The sequence below is a fragment of the Pelodiscus sinensis genome, chromosome 2 (assembly GCF_049634645.1).
Source record: "Pelodiscus sinensis isolate JC-2024 chromosome 2, ASM4963464v1, whole genome shotgun sequence".
Taxonomy (NCBI): Eukaryota; Metazoa; Chordata; order Testudines; family Trionychidae; genus Pelodiscus; species Pelodiscus sinensis.
Genome location: NC_134712.1, coordinates 42,926,165 through 42,944,398, shown reverse-complemented (window position 1 = coordinate 42,944,398; position 18,234 = coordinate 42,926,165). Strand labels below are relative to the sequence as shown.

The following is an 18,234-nucleotide window of genomic DNA, read 5'->3' as shown; positions in this document are numbered from 1 at the left end:
CTTCCCTCATAGGTCAAGTTCTCAAGACCTTTAATCATTCTCGTTGCTCTTCTCTAAACCCTCTCCAATTTCTCCACATCTTTCTTGAAATGCGGTGCCCAGATCTGAACACAGATCAAACTCCAATTGAGGCCTAACCAGCACAGAGTAGAGCAGAAGAATGACTTCTCATGTCTTGCCCACAACGCACGTGTTAATGCAGCCCAGAATCATGTTTGCTTTCTTTGCAACAGCATCATACTGCTACTCATAATCAAGTTGTAGTCCACTGTAGCCCCTAGATCCCTTTCTGCCGTACTCCTTCCTAGAGTACGCTTCCCATTCTGTATGTATGAAACTGATTGTTCCTTCCTAAGTGGAGTACTTTGCATTTGTCTTTATTAAACTTCATCCTATTTACCTCAGACCATTTTTCCAATTTGTCCACGTCATTTTGAATTATGACCCTATCCTCCAGATTAGTCGCAACCCCTCCCAGCTTGGTATCATCTGCAAACTTAATAAGCGTACTTTCTATACCAATATCTAAATCGTTGATGAAGATATTTAACAGAGCCAGTCCCAAAACAGACCCCCTGCGGAATCCCACTTGTTATGTCTTTCCAGCAGGATTGTGAACCATTAATAACTACCCTCCGAGTACGGTTTTCCAGCCAGTTAAGCACCCACCTTATAGTAGCCCCATCTAAGTTGTATTTACCTAGTTTATTGATAAGAATATCATGCGAGACCGTATCAAACGCCTTACTAAAGTCTAGGTATACCACATCCACCACTTCTCCCTTATCCACAAGACTCGTTATCCTATTAAAGAAAGCTATCAGATTGGTTTGACATGATTTGTTCTTTACAAATCCATGCTGGCTGTTCCTTATCACCTTGCCACTTTTCAAGTGTTTACAGATGATTTCCTTAATTACTTGCTCCATCTTTAAAGACTTATGATGTAGCTGTGCAAGAGACAAAGCTTTGGCCTATACACAGCTTTTGAAACAATTCAACTAAAGCGAATTCAGACAAATAGGTATAACCTTCTAGTGTGAACTCTTTACAGTAGTGAACGTTTCATAAATTGGTTTAGCTTAAATTGATTACAGTGACTCCAATATAAAACTCTCCTAAACTGATTTAAGAGCGTTTAATCAGGAGATTGAACTGATTTGATTATCTCTCTCAGGGATGGGGAGGGTTATACTGCTGCCGATAGTGGATAGGAATTGAGTAGTATCCCTTTAGATAGGCTGCAAATCCTCTACTAGTCCTCATTGTCTTCTGTTTTGTAGAAGCCACCAGAGTGCTTCCAGAGCAACACTGTGAGGGCCAGCCTTAAGAGTGGGTGATGTGTGTGACCACTTAGGGCACCATGGCCAGGAGGTGCTACAGTCAGGCATACACAGAAGGGCCGTGGCCACAAGGAGATAAGGGAAGATGATAAAGGAGACGGTGTCCCTTCTCTGCTCTCTTAACAGCATGACACCTGCAGCATTGTTCCCGCTCCACCTGCTGCTGCTCTGCTAGCTGAGTGGCTGCCCATTGTTGGGAAGCAATATATAAAGGGAGCATTTTCCCCTAGCATGAGCAGTATGAATACATAGGCTTTGCATGTAATATATAGTTAGTAAACATACTTACTTGGTCCCCATTGTGCCCATGTGGTTCCTTCCTATTATGTTTGTTGAGTAAAGAGCAAAAGAGACACCACCACCTATTACCATAGTACCTGAGTGCCTTCCATGTAATATCAATAGCAGTAGTGAAGTCCAAGTAGTGAATTTTTTTTTTTTTTTTTTTTATTGCTTGAAAAAGTTGTGACCAGGTCCTTGCTTAGGCCCTTTCCCTGGGATGCCTTCTGGTCCACAAATCACCAGGAGACCCTCTTCTTGGTGCAGTTACCCATGCCTTTATTGTCAGTTTCCCACCACCTTCTATATACAGAGTCTTTACAGGTCAGCAAACCTTTCCTTCACCTTCTGCCTGGGAGCACACACAGCCATACCCTGACCCTTTTCTCCCCTTCTGACCTCCTTCCTCTGCCTTATGTAGCACTCTGGCTAACGAGGCCCACAGCTGTTTCCATTAGCCCATCAGGCCTGGGCTTATTCATCTGTCTACAATCAGCCAGGCTACAGTGGCAGAGCTCTAGCTTAGCCAGCAGTCTGTCACAGAGTGTAGATAAGCCTAAAGTGTCTTTGCCTCTACTATTGCATCTGCCAAGTCACAAACAGTGGAGAGAGATATAGCTCAGTTGAAATGTATTCAGCAAGTGGTTTGGAGAATACTTACAAATAATGAATGTAAATCAGAATTGGTCTGAGAGTAATTCACTAATCTATATGAGATGGCTACATTCCTATCTTACATTATTTGAAACAAACAATTTGACCACCCATCCTCACTACAACCATGGCATTAAATATTTTATTTAAATGAAATACTTCAATACAGCTCTTCTCACTAATGTACCAACTAGGGATATAATAGTGTAGTCGATTAACCGATAAGCAAAAGCTTATCAGTTAATGCTATAAGACTACACACATTTTCCCTCCTCTCCCTACCAGTAAAATTTTTAGCAGGCTGGCCAGCAGCCCAGCTCAGTCCTGGCTTGGAATGGGTCTAGGACAGTGTTTCTCATCCAGTGGTACGAGTACCCTTAGAGGTACTTGAGAGAAGTCTGGTATGTTAACACAACTGAAATTTAGAGAAAAAACTGAATTTGTGTTTTTTTACAGCACTTTATAATTTTTATACTTTTTACACCCAAAAATTTCATCGCCCGCCCAGCTACAATTACGTTATTTAAAAAAATGTGTTGCAACCGTAGAAAAAAATGTTGTATGTCTGAAAATTGCAGGTACGGGGGTACTTAACTTTTTTTTTAAGGGTATTTTATAAAAAAGGTTGAGAAACACTGGTCTAGGTCCTAATCCTGCTGCAGCTCTGCATTTAAAGTGTATTAGGAGTTAGGCAGGCAGGATGGCTCAGTCCCGGCTCGCACCAGGTCTGGGAGCTCAGACCTTGCCTGGACAGGGGCTGCTGCCACGCAGAAGCAGCAGTGCAGGCTGAAAGGCAGCCCGTCCACGAAGGGAGCTGGTTTTTAAACTGGATCACCTTGTGGACCAGCTCCTGTCTGGCACCCCAGCAGCGCTGAGTGGCAGAGGGCTTCTCGGGAGTGGGGCCAGAGCACACTGACTGCTGGCTCCACCCCCAGGTACTATAGAATAGTCAAGTAACTGATAAGAATTCATGAGGTTAATCGACTATTCAATTAATGGATATTTAACATCCCTAGTACCAACCCTCACTCTGTGTTAGTCATTCCTGGTCCTTTCTGCATCCTAAATCCCAGATTAAAATTCTTTCACAATGTTACTTATGTTTTTTAAAAATAAATTTTACCTTCTCAAGTGAACACATTAAAGTTGGATACCTCTTTTGTAACGGACTGCATGACACCAGTGCCTTTATGGGGATCAATTGAAATCACTGGGGCTCAGCTCAAATGCAAGGGTCTGTGTTAGTGGTTCCCAAAGCAAGATCATGACAACAGTACAGACATGCCACAAGTTTTTATATCCCTATGTGATATTTATGAGGTACTACATGTCCATTGTTTCCTTCTTAGTGAATATTGATATGGACACAGCTAACTTCAGCAGTAAAAGCCTAGAAAAATCACTCACTCTCAACAGCATCCTCCCCTCCCCCCCACTTTTAGTCAGCATTCTGACTGCAGAAGGAAGACAGAGGCTTTAGCACATGGATTTACTATTATCTGTTTCTATTTAGACAAGGACCAGCAAAGCCAGAAGTGCTCTCAATTCAATGGCCAGGAAAACGTTCAACTCGAAGATTTCAGAGGAACAACAGCTTATCACCAAACAGTCCTCATTTTAATACAGGTATTGACATTTCAGCTTTTAAACGTGTTTAACACACACACATAAGTAAGGCAGCCATATACTAGTCCTCAAAATATTAAACTGCAAGTACAAATCAACGTAAGTACTTTTATAGAAGAAAGCACTCTTCAATTTAATACAGCAGCCATTAGCTCTAATTGTAGAAGCAGAACAAATAAATAGTCCTGAATTACGCCTGTTTTACCAACATGAAGGGTCATTGTCTTTGTGCTATGGACAGAGAACAGTCTATATTTTGTAGCTAGATTTATAGGTAGTGGTGATGCAAAAGATGGAATAATAATGCAGAGGGAAAAGAAACACCAAGAAACAAGTTTATGTTGCCTGCATTACTCAGAGGGTGATCATATATCATTATTGAGGGCAGCTGGCATGTTTATAAGAGAGAAAGAGGGAGGGGGGAAAATAAGGATATTAGCTTGAGGCAGAGCAGGCGTTTCTTAGGTTGATATGAAGAATTAAAAATGACAATTTTGCCTTAGGAAAAAGAAGCCTTGAAAGCTAAAGAGAAATTTTGGAATGGTCACTAACCCAGAAGGGTGCAAGATAGAAATCCGCAGCCTCAATATAGATCTCAGGGCCATGATATCCATGCAATAGAGACACTGCAAAGCATAACGGCAAGGGATTGACAGAGCCCATTTCTCCCCTCCTGGGTTCTTGGCCTTGCAATTCAACCCATTTGCGTGCAAGTGATGTATCTACCTCCCCCTATGCATTCTCTTGTGGAGCACCTTTTACGGTTCACAAAATTAGTGTAGAGTCCCTAATGTAAAGGCTTTCTGCTGTGTCCTCTATCCAATAAAATTAAATGTTCACATTGTTAGCCCATCTGCCCTGCCATGATTCAATGGATTTTAGGCTTAGATCACTTTTTCAGAATAAGGTGGCATGTAATGATGTTACATTTCCAAATCACAGCATTCAGTTGGAAAATTGTAGTACACCACTTTTAATTGCTGTGCAATTTTAAAGAACGAATAAAGCATTTTCTGCAGACAGCAAGTCTAATGCAATTTGCTAGACAAGCCTCTTCTGTTTCCAGAATTCCTGTTTGGTTAGCACTTTTTCATGGGTTCTTCTTTCTAAGGCAAAATGGACTTTTTCACTATCTTCATAATGACCTAGGAGATTTTGGCACTGCCTCCAGCTATAATTCCTGCTTTTTTCTCCTCCTCCCTTTTACTTCTAACATCAGATATGATATTTAATCTTAGTAGATAATGCATGCATCACAAAACAGTTTCTTAGATTCTCTCTCAATATGCTATAATCCCATTTTTCCTTCTTTGCTGCCCCATAAATATAACTAACTAGAAGATTTACCTAGCATTGCTCAGGTTTTTAACTCATTAATTTTTGTTTTTTGAAAAATAAAATGAAAATGTACATGCTTCTTTTAAATCATTGCCCTTGGGTGGGGCTGGAGATGAGAGGTTCAGTATGCAAGGCTGCATGGGGGGGAGAGAGGATTACCCCAGCGCCCTCTCACTGCAACTGGTTGGGACCAAGTGAAAAGCGCTTCTCCATGGCTGCTGCAGCGGGCACAGTTGGGGGAAGGATGCATGTCCCCTAACTAGGGAACAGAGACAAACAAACAGACATACAGAAAGATAAAGTTAAAAAGACACAGGGAAGTTATATGATCATATGGGAGGAGAGATTGTCCATGTGACAGCAAACGGGAACAAAGATGATCCATAAGACATCATTTTTGTTAAGAATTGGCAACTATTGTGTTACTGAAGAGCTAAACAAAATGAAAGGGCCAAGTCTCCACCTCTCTATGTATGCAAACTTGTGTGTGTTTTATGCTCTTCTTCTTGTCTTCTTTTTTCCCTGTCATTGATTCACTATGGCTGTGTCTAGACTGGCAAGTTTTTCCAGAAAATCAACAGCTTTTCCGGAAAAACTTGCCAGCTGTCTACGCTAGCCGCTTGAATTTCCGCAAAAGCACTGACGATCTCATGTAAGATCGTCAGTGCTTTTCCGGAAATACTATGTTGCTCCCATTTGGGCAAAACTCTTTTTCCGAAAGACTTTTGCGCAAAAGGGCCAGTGTAGACAGCACAGTACTGTTTTCTGCAAAAAAAAAAAAGCCCCGATCACGAAAATGGCGATCGGGGCTTTTTTGCAGAAAAGCGCGTCTAGATTGGCCATGGACGCTTTTCCGCAAAAAGTGCTTTTGCGGAAAAGCATTCTGCCAATCTGGACGCGCTTTTCCGAAAATGCTTTTAACGGAAAAGTTTTCCGTTAAAAGCATTTTCGGAAAATCGTGCCAGTGTAGACGTAGTCCAGAAGTAATGGAAACACTATTGTGGGAAGACTTCAACAAGAAAAAAGGTGCAGCTTGCACTCTGATGTAAACGTAGATTAGTGTTTGGACTCATTTCTCAAGACAAGCAATTCCATACAACGCCCAACAGAGTTTCAAACTACTGGAGTAAACATAGAATTCAGTTTAAAAATAAAAAAAAGTTCTGTAATTTCTATTGTATCCTTTGAAAAATCATGTGTTTTAGGAAATCAAACAATTTTTCCTGTAATTGTCAGTTACACAAAGAAATGTTGACAATCAAATACATACCAGCCTTTTTTTCAAGATGCAAAATAAGTCACAGACTAACAAAACATTCTTAAATATATAACATAAAAATAAATATGTTATAACCCAGCTTTCAGTAACAAGTTATCCTTATTTATGTTTCTCAAAGGTTGGTTAGAGGAAGACAACCAGTGGATGACCCAGATAAACAGACTCCAGAAGCTGATTGACAGGTTGGAAAAGAAGGTGTGTGTTTTGGTTCATCTGCATATTCTCTCTCTCTCTCTCTCTCTCATATATATATCATTTTCAGTAAAGGTTTCTGAAGCAATCCTGAAACCATAAATGCTCTTCCTGCCATGTCACAGTCACACTGCTGTTCTAACAACTAGCTCAATAACTACATGAACTAATGTACATTAAATGCTCCTGTTTTCCTTTCATCTTACTTATTCCTATCAGATGAGTTCATTAAAAAACCCACACATTTCACTGAATATTCACAGATCTTTTTTCCTGCATTGGTATCTGTATCTGCTCTATATGCACATGCTGTATATGTGTAACACATGATGCTTGCATCTGTAAACATGCAAAACCAACTACTCTCTGTTAGTTAAGTTTGGTCTATACATGACATACCTCACCCGAAACCATAAGTGCATGAGAAGTTAAGGCACCTGTGCTTACATTTTCTCCTCCAGCCAAAGTCATACACACACCACACCACTAGAACAATTATGCATCAAAAAGAACACACCACAATCTCACCTAGGATACTTAATAAGGTGCTTTAACTAAGGAAACATGTTGGAGAACACTTTAACCCGCCCGGGCACTCATTAGTGGATCTCAAAGTCAGAGTGTTGTTTCAGGCCAATTCCACAAGCCAAATACAAAGGGAAGGGTTGGAACTTAACTTCATTTATAAGTTTGTTTCTTACCAGAGAGAAATGAATGAAGATATCGGCTGCCTCGCACATTACCTCCAAATCCTAATGACTTTACCAACCAACCAACCAACCAAAGGGCATTTATAGAGGTGCAAATTGTTCTTATCAGTCTCTTGTACCTTAAACAATCCAATTCACTATTTTTTCCTCTTTTTTCCTTTTCCTCCTTCCTCCTCCCTCCCCCATAATCTTGGATCTTGACTTTTGATACTCCAGTCATCTGAAGAAGTGGGTGGTACCCACAAAATCTCATACCACCATCTACATGTTTTGTTAACCTTTAAGGTGCTGCTAGACTATTCGTTGTTTTTTAAGATTTTACTAAGGATGCCAGCTGTCCAGCACTTTCTGGCCCAAAGTCCCCAGCTCCATCTTAAACAGATGAGACTTCACACTGCTTTTGGGCAAAGATATGGAAAATCACACTCACTCTTGCATGGGGAATAACTTTTTATTAATCTTATTTGCATTTATTTTCCATTCTACCAGAATGGGGTCCCAGTGTCCGTTTTCTGTAGTATCCAGGCATGTTCTTCACCTCTTCCTGTTTGAATCTTTCCACTACAGCTGGTCACAGATTCTCTGATGGCAGGGTTTTCTGTCAGAGAATGCCAGTTGGTCAAAATCAAAACATTTTTGTGGAGATAGTTCTATTTTGACAAAGTTTCAGTAGAACCCTGTTTGTCTTTTTGTCAACTTGTCCACCCGGCTCCTGGGCCGTGTACCAGATGAGCTAGTAATGAGTCAGGAACCGGAAACTTTGACTGCTGACTCAGCTAGGGCTCCCAGGGCCCCTTCAGTATATCAGCTGGGCTGATAGGTACCCATTCACCTGGCAGCCCTGAGAGATGACTTCCCAGGCTTGTTGTTCCTTGGCAATTTGTAGTCCAAGCCAGGGACACCAAAACTTCCAGGGCCCATAATTTAAGACTGCTCTGGAGCCAGAGCTGCACTTCTTTTTGCAATACATTTTGAAATATCAAAATCCTCAGCAAAACAAAATCTCCTCTCTCTTTACAGTTGTTCCCATTTCCATCTTGAGTTGTCATATAGTACCACATCATTATCAACCAATACAGAGGGATGAAAGTCACCTATGTGAGAGGGCCAGCACAAATTCTGTGTGTCAGTTCAGTCTATTTTGGAGGCTTTAAGTAGTTCATAGCCCTTATGTTGGCTCTCAGCATGAGTGAATTTCACCTTAGACCAGTCCTGTACTTTCAGATTTATAGAAGGAATCTGCGATTCAAAATTTTAAATTAGCGATTCAAAATTTTCGGGACAAATTTTGTGAGAGCATAGAATTTGGCCTATTTCATTCTACAGCAGGGTGAAGTCTGCAGTAGTACTTTATACTGTGACTTCTTCACTTCATCTCTTTTGCATTGTTCTGGTCTGTGGAGTTTAGTATGAGAAGTATACGGAGGCCACAGGAAGCATAATGAGATGAAGTTTCCTTCATGGTTCTCTATCTAATGTCTCTGTGCTGACAGATGAGCCATTACAAATAATTTTGTCACAAATTTTATGATTTCCTATCCAAATTCTGCATGAGATGCACAATTACACAGCAGTTGATGAGTGAATGTCATTTCACTACTGACTTATTCTGCCACCTGCTGTTGATGGTGCTTCAATGGATATAATGTTTACTTAAACTACACTAGCAGCATTACATCTGCTGTTTGCTTTCAATCGTCAATTATGTTTGCGCTGACAAAACAACTGTTTTCCAAGATTATTCAGTCATTGCCTAATTGTATTCATGTTTGAGAACAGAAAAAAGCAACTTTAACTTTCTGACACACAGACGCATATACAGTGTGTTGCTATTTGACATAATACAGCCTGTCACAATTTGCCAAATTTTGCTTCATATCTTTATTACAAATATTTCTTATTAGTTCTGATGCGTGAATGTAACCCACACACCTATAAGATGTGGTTCACTGTCCCTGGTAGTGGCACTTAGACTACTTAGATTGGGAAATAAGAAAGAGTGAGCTCTAAAGCTTTAGCTGTAGAGGCTCCTATGCTAATCTCCGGAGGTTCCAGGTTTGGTTCAACCTACAGGCAATTATATGAAGAAACTGTCTCTAGTGCTAAAATATCCATATGTCACTGAGTAGGTCTACCCTTCAAACTGGAGATGTAAATTTCGAAGTCATACCCATATTAGCTCTTAGACAAGTAGATATTCAGGGTAGCTAGACCCTGTGCAGCTCACTATCATAATACTACCCTATTTTTAGTGCAGTGATTATATCACAGAGAGCCCAATTATGTTTCTTCAAGCTGAAATTTATACCTCCAGTATGACATGTAGATAAACCCACTGGATTACAAGTATTTCTGATTAATAAAGCATTAGAGGGCCTGGTTATCAATGGGCTAACTTTGTACATGCACAATCAGATGCACAATTGAGGATTTGCATGTCCACATCTAGTAGTATGCATCTGAAGTGCATATGTACATTTGCAACCTCACAAATGCCCCTTATTGAAAAGTCTAATTGCAAGTAAGTAGTCCAATAAATATATAGTTCTGCTTTGTACCTGTTCCTTCTCCAGAAGATGTGTTTAGAAGCTAATTTACAAGCCCTAGAATATATACTGTTCACTACTGCAATCTGGATCCTTGCAACTGCACTGCTGGCTGTTTGGAATATTTCCCAGCTACGAATGTGGGTGGCTGTGAAAGACACTTCAAGGCCTAATTGAGCTTCCTTGCTCCCTTGGGCACATTTAGCAGCTACCCATTAATAGAGAGATTTGCTCCTAATTCTGAATGTGAATAAAATCTACACAGGTTTCTGCTGTGCGATAACAATTTGTTTCTATTAATAGGATTTGAAAGCACACACTCTTTTGGTAGAGAGAGAGAGAGAGAGAGAGAGAGAGAGAGAGAGAGAAAGCACACTAAATTTGATCCAGTCTGTAGCTCTTGCACAGTCATACAATTGGATGAAGATCTGTAAACAACCTATTTGTCAAACTAACAACTAATAAGTAAGCAGAAAGACCTTAGTTCAAACTTCATGCTAAAATCAGCCTATAGTAGAATCTGATTTGGAATGGCCAAGTCTACGACACTCCTCCCTCTCCCTCCCCCTCTCCCTCCCCCCCCCCCCCCGGCCCAAAAAAAAGGCAAATCTAAAGCACTGCTCACAGCTAATCTTTTGTGTTTATATCTGCATTTCCACCATCAACCCTCCTTGATCACAAGGATCTGAAGCTGGAGCCACGGGAAGAGGCGGTTTTGGAAGGAAACACAAAATCTGTAAGTGTTTTTCAAGGCAGTGAATGTATTAAGGTATTTATGGATGAATTTTATATGGTGCATACTGTATCCATCTGCAGCTTGGTTGAAAAGCCTAACTCACTTTTCAGATAGTAAGGATCTATTTTATTGCAGCAGAGCCCAAATGCATAAGAAATAATTCCAAAATCTTTTAGAGGTTTTTCTGGGAGAAAAGGAAGTATCAACAAAAGGGGAGGACATGAGAAAATACCCATTATTTGGAAATACTGAACAAAGATAGCAAACAGTAAAAGCAAAGAAGCTAAGAACATATTCAGAAATGAATTACATGTAGGTTTGCATGCTAACAGAAAATCTTCAAAACAAATCAGTGTTGATACCAAGGTTAAAAATTAAAATCAAATACATATGAAAAGAGACAGGTCATGATGGTACTTAATAGAAGCAAACAAGAAAAACAGTTAGCTTTTGAAATAGTATAAATGCAAGTTGAGCAATGAGACTTTCATACCAATAATAAAGCCAGAAAGGAATCAAAGCCTGGACTAAAGATTCCATTGTGTTGGTTGTTAAGCAAACATCGTTTCTTGAAATACTGAATAAACAAAATAATATATTCAATGACTAAACCAAAATCCAAGTCCCTTAAAATATTAGAATTATCATCATCAAGAATTCAGGAGAAAGTCTGTTGTATTCTCAATTACTCTTCTAGGGTGTATCTAGACTACACGGTTTTTTCGAAAAAAGTAGTCTTTTCGAAAAAAACTTCAACTGCGTTTAGACTGCAGCTGCATTCTTTCGAAAGTAAATCGAAAGAACGTGTCAGTTTTTCCAATCACGGTAAACCTCATTTTACGAGGAATAAAACCTTTTTTCTAAAGTACTTTTTTTTTAAAAAAGGCGCTATTGAATGCAAACTGTGCTTTTTCGAAAGAGAGAGTCTAGACTTTCGAAAAAGCTGCTCGCTTTTTCAAAAAAAATGTGCTTGTAGTCTAGACTCTCTTTTTCAAAAGAATCTCTTTTGAAAGTATCTTTCAAAAAAGTATCTTTCAAAAAAGACTTTTGAAAGAGGCTTGTAGTCTAGACATAGCCCTAGAGTTTTACCTTTCATGAACTTTATTCATTCTGTAAAGGGGACAAACTTTGTGAGTCTGTGTATGTTTTCAATTATTTTCAACAGGTAACTTCAAAAAATTACTATAATACTATGACCACATTATAAATTTTTTGTTTTTCATTTAAGTTCACAAGGACTAAATCAAAAGTGAATCAGAAGCATATATGTTCTTTTTTGTCACCTCTATTTCCTGATTATATGTCTGAGAAAACCAGTACTAGAATATATAAAAAATAGAGTTGTACTCCATAACTTGAATAATTTTTGGTGCAGTTTGCATCTCCCAAAACTGGAATTCTCTAGTCCAGCAACATCCATGGTCCTGGAGCAGAGAACCCCGGTAGCTTATTGGCAGGCGGGCAATCTAAGAGAGGCCACGCTGAAGCAGTAGGATGGGGAAGGGAGCTGGAGCCAACGGCAGCCCCCAGAAGCCCCTCTGGCACCGGGACTGGGTCAGAACAGCCCAGATAGTGCAGGGGCCAGGGCCAGAGCCTTGGGCAGCGCACGGAAGCTGGGCCAGAGCCTGTAGGCTGCCATGGGGTAGAAGCCTGAGCCCTCAGTAGCCCGGGGCAGTAAGACCAGAGCCGGGGCTGGCAGTAGCCCCAGTTACACACGGCAGCATGGGGCCAGAGCCCCAGACAGCCCACAGAAGCAGGGCCAGAGCCCATGGGCTGCTGTGGGCCTGGGACCAGAGCCTGAGCCCCTGACAGTTTGGGGCTGGAGCCTGTGGCAGCCTGTGGCCGTGCGGGCTGCTGGAGCACTGCACGCTGTCTGGCTGGGGCAGCAGCAGAAGGGCCAGCAACCCAGCAGACAGCCCGGCAGGGGCTTGAGGTAGTACCCCGCTTCTCCTCCCCCCACCCAGAGAAGCAGAGTCTGGGGTGGGGGCTGTGACAGGGAACCTTCTCTAGTCTGGCAAGTTCGCTGGTTTGGAACTGGTCAGGTCCCAAGGGTGCTAGATAAGAGATGTCTAACCTGTAATCTTTTGTTTTGGACTTGTGAGCAACTGGAGTCAAAGGGATGTACTAGAGAGCCCATGAACCAAACTGTATCTGAAGACTTAGGTTCAACTTGAACACCTACTTGTGTATTGATTTATCCATAGAAATGTGCTGACTTTTCTTATGAAATAAGCAATTACTGTTTCTTGACATAATCAACAAAACAAACTCATCCAAGCTTTGGACAAGTCACACAAGTTTTCAAAAGTGGCCACCGATTTTGGATGCCTAACTTGAACAATAACCTAGGTGGTGTAAGAATAACACCTATATAATATGTAGATTCAATTACCCTAAGGTTCCAGAGCACTCAAACAGTGGATTGCAAAGCCTGCAGAGGAGTATCGGGGAAGGTTTTTTTGTTTGCTTTGTTTTGAATGATGGAATAATTGATGTTAGTCTTACATTTTATAAAAACTTATATTTACAAAAGCTAAATGTAGGGGCAATTGGAAGTGAGAGTATCCCCTTAAGATTTCCATATACAGTAATCAGTGTTTTCTTAAATTCTGTGCTCTACCTGATTGCTCAGTCTGAATGATGCATTACTTTTTTTTTTCCATGTAATGTAATAAAGTTGGATATACAAGATATTAGGGATGTATAAGGTAAACTAGTTACCTGGTAAACATTAGGCTTACTAGAATGCTTGTGGGGTAATAGGTTAACCAGACTATCAGCCACATTGGGCCATGTGGTGGGAACCCCTTAGTCAGAGCAGCAGTTGCAGCAACCCTGGGCAAGGGCAGGCAAGACCCTGGGCCCAGCCATGCCACAGCAGCCCCAAACCCTGGCAAGAACCCTCCTCCCCCTTCACTGCCCTGCACCCACCAACTTAAACAATATAATTTGAGTTGTTTAACTGGTTAACTATTTTGATTTATATCCCTACTTAATATCATGGATTTCAGGACACTCAACTTGAGAAACCTAAGGCTTGATTTTTAAAGGGGCTAAGCACTTGTCACCCTAATTGAAGCTGATGAGAGCTAAGATGTTCAGCACTTCTGGAACTCAGGCCAAAGAGTTCTCAAACTAGGAACCTGAGTATTTTCTAAGTTTAAAATATTTGGAATTGATAGGAGGTACATGACACTGAATACTGTAATATCTTTATCAGCACATAATGATTGTTCAGCGTCAAATGTCTGTGCTAGAGGAAGAACTAGAAGAATTCCGACTCGCTCTGAAACAATATGTGGAGTCTGCTTCTACTCGGACTGGATGTTTGCAGTAAGTATGATGTTGTTACTAGGATCCTACCAATTCCACAGTCATAGGATTTTAAAAATTGTAAATTACACTACCTCATCTATTTAAATCTGAAATTTCACAATATTGTAGGGATTCTGACCCAAAAAGAAGTTGTGTGGGAGGTGGGGTGGAAGTAGGGGACGTTGAGGTGCTGTGATCTTTACTTCTGCAGTGCTGTTAACAATGGCTCTGCTGCCGAAGTTGAGAAGCTGGAGAGCAGCAAGTGATGTTGGGAGCTCGGCTCTGAAGGCAGAGATGCCACCAACAGCAAAGCGAAAGTAAGTGATCATGGTACGATACTGCCACTCTTATTTCTGAGGTACTGCTGCTGGTACACTGCCGTCCAGGTAACCACCTGTGAAAGCATCCATTGCTCTCCATCCACCCAACTCTGAATTCAGTGCAGAAGTAAGGGTAGCAATGTTGTGACCCCTCCTGAAACTCCTTTTTGGGTTAGGAACCCCAAATGGAGAGAAACTGGTTTCCTCCATGCAATCTGTATAGTATGGGGGTACTTATGAACAGATAGACCATCTTTTCCTCTATTGGGGAACACATGAGGGTAGAGTTGAGACAGGACTATTGGAATAAGAGGGAAAGTTCAAAGCATATCAAATATTCCCAATTTTTAATATGGGGAACACAGCTCAGGCCTCCCTTGGGAAGCCTTCCTCACAGTTTGAGAATTGCTAATTAAAAGGGATGAGATTCCCTCCCTGTGCTCCACTAAAAAGGTAGTAAACAAAGGTTTTCTAAAAACATTTAAGTAGGCTTCAAAGGATTAGATTTTCATTAATAAATGTCAATTCTACTGTATGTACACAAACCAACAAAAAAATTCATTTACAGATAGGAAAAGAAAGAAAAAATACTTATGAGAACTTAAGGTTTGATTTTAAGGATATTTGCTTTGCATCTTTTGAGAGATGATTTTGATTATTTGTTGTTTAAGATAAAGCTTTAACATTTGAACCTCAACTTCTAGTAATCAAATAATTATTCTCTGACCTCCAAATCTCCCACCATTTCTCCACAATTGTGAAAATGTAAATTGAAAAAAAAAGTTAGCACACTGATATTCATTGAAATTTTTAAAAAAATATCGAATTCTACTCTATATCCAATACTTAAAAGATAAAATCATCATTAGCTGAGCAATGCCAGGGATGTTTGCCTCATTTTGTGCAAGCCTGTGAGCTAGTGTTTGAATCATTACCCTCTAGCCTAACAAAATGTAATGGGATACAGGTTGAACCTCTGTAATCCGAGATTCCCTGGTCTGGCAACATCCATGGTCCAGTAGGACCATAGATGTTCCAGGGCCAAAGAGTCCTGGTGGAAGGCTGGTGTCCCTGCAGCTGGGCTGCATGGCACAACCCAGCAGGGCTGCTGGGAGGGGCCAGGAGCATAGCTACCTTTATGATTCACCAATTTTGGAACTGGTCAGCCCCTAGAATATGTAGAAGCAAACTAAGAGCTACTTTCACTTACACTTGGTTGCCTATGGCTGGACCTGTTGTTCTAGTAACAGTGAATAACTACATCTCCTTATTCTTCCATTTTCCCACTCTACCAGGAGCTGTACTATCCCAGCATTGCTCTTCAGAAAGGGGTGTTTCACTGAATTGAACCAACAGGACTTTATTTCCCTTTCCATTAACAAAGCAGTGCAAAGGGCCTGTCGAGTGATTGAAAAAAAATCAGGTCCACTTAGTTTGTTTTGGCATGGGAAATCAAAGAGGAAACTATATCTAGTAAAGTAATAAAATAGGCCAACTTACACTAAAAACATACAGGTCAGATCTCATGTCAAAACAAAGTTTGGAAAAGCAATCTATTTTTTGGAACAGCTTTTTTCAAACCTAGTGAATATGGGCAAAGGGCAATCTCAATTGAGGATTAAAGTTAGTGAAATATTTTCACATTTTCCAACAGAACATTTTTGTGTCAAGTGCCAATTCTATAGAAGGGATATAACTCACCATAACAGACATTGTAAGGAAATTAACTTGAAGGGGAAAAAAAGTGAATTTTTTGTAGTATTTAGGAATAGTTAACTATGACTATCACACAAGGGCCAAGAGATGGAAAACAAACAAAAATGGTGCTTACCACAAACAGAGTCTACAACATACCAAAACATTCTTTAATAACACTGAACTGCACACTGGTCATAAGAAAAATCCTAAGCTGAAAATTTAACTTAAAGAGCACATATAAAAAAAATAAGATTTGTTGTCCCAAGTTAGCAGATATTTGATATGCCAGTGATGCCACCTGCTGGTCACCTGCTGATTCAGTCTAGATGTTTTATTCAACTGTATATAGTTCCTGATCACATCTTCATATTGCATAGTGTTCTATTTTTCCATGAAGCTTTTTGTAAATGCAGCATTACAAATCAAATCAAGACATATATTTGAAGACTAGGTCCTGAGTATGAGCTTTATAGGGTGCACTGAAGCAGATGACACAATGGGAAGGATTGGAGATATGTTCCATGGGACACTTTAGGCCACCATGGATTGATAGATTGGTAGAAGAAATCCTTGGCAGGAATAAGGCAACTGGATGAATAAACCCATGAGTAGATAATGGCATAAGAGGACATGCGGGGTCCCTTGGTGCTATCACAATAGAAATAATGATTAAAAGATATTGTTTTAAAAATACATATGAGCAGAAGACACTGACCATACGTGACACATATGACTTCACGCTTCCAAAGCTCCTCAGGGGTGGGAAATAATTTTTGATGTGGAGGGGGAGGGGGCGCAACACCAAAGTTTTGGAAAATGGTCAAGAGCCACACTTTTCTATGGCATGACTATGTGATCTGGGATGGAGGTTGGGTGCAGAAGTAGGCGTAAGGTCTGAGAGAGGGTATGGGTGAAAGAGGGGGTTGTGACCTCAGACTGGAAATTGGTGTGCAGGGTCCAGGAGAGGATATGAGTGAAGGAGAAGATTCTGGCCTGGGGGAGGGATATAGGATTGAGTGCAGAGTCTGGGAGAGAGTTGTGAGCTGGGGGTAAGGAGGGTGAAGAGGGTCTGGGTGGTGACCTAGGGCAGAAAATTGGGGTGAACGATCCATGAGGGGGTATGGGCCACAGCAGAGTATTCTGGCCTGGGGAGGGGCACAGGAGGAGGTGCAGGGTCTGGGAGGGAGTCGGGTGCAGGAGAGAGTGGGTACCAGAGGCAGGCTGCAGCTGGGAGGTACTTACCTAAGCAGTTCCCGGCCAGCAGCTCTCTCAAGGTTTCTCTGCCTGTCCCCCGCAGGCTGTTCCATACAGCCCTCTGCACTGGGTGGGGGGAGGCTTTGCATGCTACACAGACCCCCAGCAAAAATCAGTAAGCGCCTCTTGGCCCATTTCTAGTCAATAGAAGCTGAGAGATTTTGCCAGGGGCAAGGTGCAACATGCAAAGCCTCCTCTTCCCCCTCCCCCCGCAGCACAGAGAGCCAAAGGGAACAGGCTAGCCATTTTGAGTGGGTGCTGCTCTGTGCCACATGTGAACGCCAGTCAGATTTAAAGGCTAGGTGGGCCATTCAAAGGCTAGGTGCCCACCCCTCATCTATGGCCCAGCCTGCTTTGATGTACTTCTCACCTATGAAAAATGAACCTTTACAATGCGATTCTGCAGTAAAGCAGCATAATTTGAGTGATGATTTTCAGAAGGGACTGATTATTTAGATGCCTTACTTCTTGAGTATCCCACTCTGAGCTATCGTACCCAATAAGCTTGATTTTCTGAGGGTGGATAATCTGCCCTTTCTGATAATAGGACCCTTTTAACCAGTCTCAAATTGGGAACAAAAGTACTGACACATTTAAGTCACTACAAACTGTTGAAAATCTTGCCCTTATTTCACAACTTATTTCACTTGCTCTGTGGTAATTCACCTATGCTGATTTGCTATGCAGTGAAGTTGGACCACGTCTACAATACCGGTAAGATCGAAGCAGCTGGAGTTGATCTTCCAGGGTTCAAATTAGTGGGTCTAGTGAAACCACACTAAATCAAACTGAAAGGCTCTCCTGTCAATGCCAGTAGTCCTGCTTCTGAAGTGTAAAGAAAGGTGATTTTCCACAGTGTGGACAGCACCAACATTTGAGTTAAGATAATTGTTTAGCTTAGCTTAAATCAAAGTAACATAGCTCAAGTCATTTGCAACACAGAT

At 41.1% G+C, this 18,234-nt stretch overlaps 2 protein-coding genes across 8 annotated transcripts in view; one reads left to right on the top strand and one right to left on the bottom strand.

Moving 5' to 3' along the window:
- Positions 1 to 18,234, bottom strand: part of LOC112545133 (uncharacterized protein C8orf88) — a 132,282-nt gene that overhangs the window by 72,188 nt on the left and 41,860 nt on the right. For 2 of the 6 annotated variants that reach the window (XM_075920414.1, XM_075920415.1), the window contains one exon: positions 7,852 to 8,019. The exons of the other annotated variants lie outside the window; for them this stretch is intronic. Coding sequence is in view for 1 of the 2 variants with exons in the window: in XM_075920415.1 (XP_075776530.1) it covers positions 7,993 to 8,019 (27 nt within the window). In the remaining variant the exon portion in view is untranslated. Of the gene's footprint in view, positions 1 to 7,851; positions 8,020 to 18,234 lie in introns of those variants that run through there. 6 annotated transcript variants of the gene reach the window in all.
- The window catches only part of NECAB1 (N-terminal EF-hand calcium binding protein 1), a 119,615-nt gene that overhangs the window by 96,517 nt on the left and 4,864 nt on the right, over positions 1 to 18,234 (top strand). For both annotated transcript variants that reach the window (XM_014575687.3, XM_006127493.4), the window contains exons 7-10: positions 3,790 to 3,902; positions 6,638 to 6,714; positions 10,650 to 10,703; positions 13,924 to 14,036. In XM_014575687.3, coding sequence (XP_014431173.1) covers positions 3,790 to 3,902; positions 6,638 to 6,714; positions 10,650 to 10,703; positions 13,924 to 14,036 — 357 coding nt within the window. The remainder of the gene's footprint in view (positions 1 to 3,789; positions 3,903 to 6,637; positions 6,715 to 10,649; positions 10,704 to 13,923; positions 14,037 to 18,234) is intronic.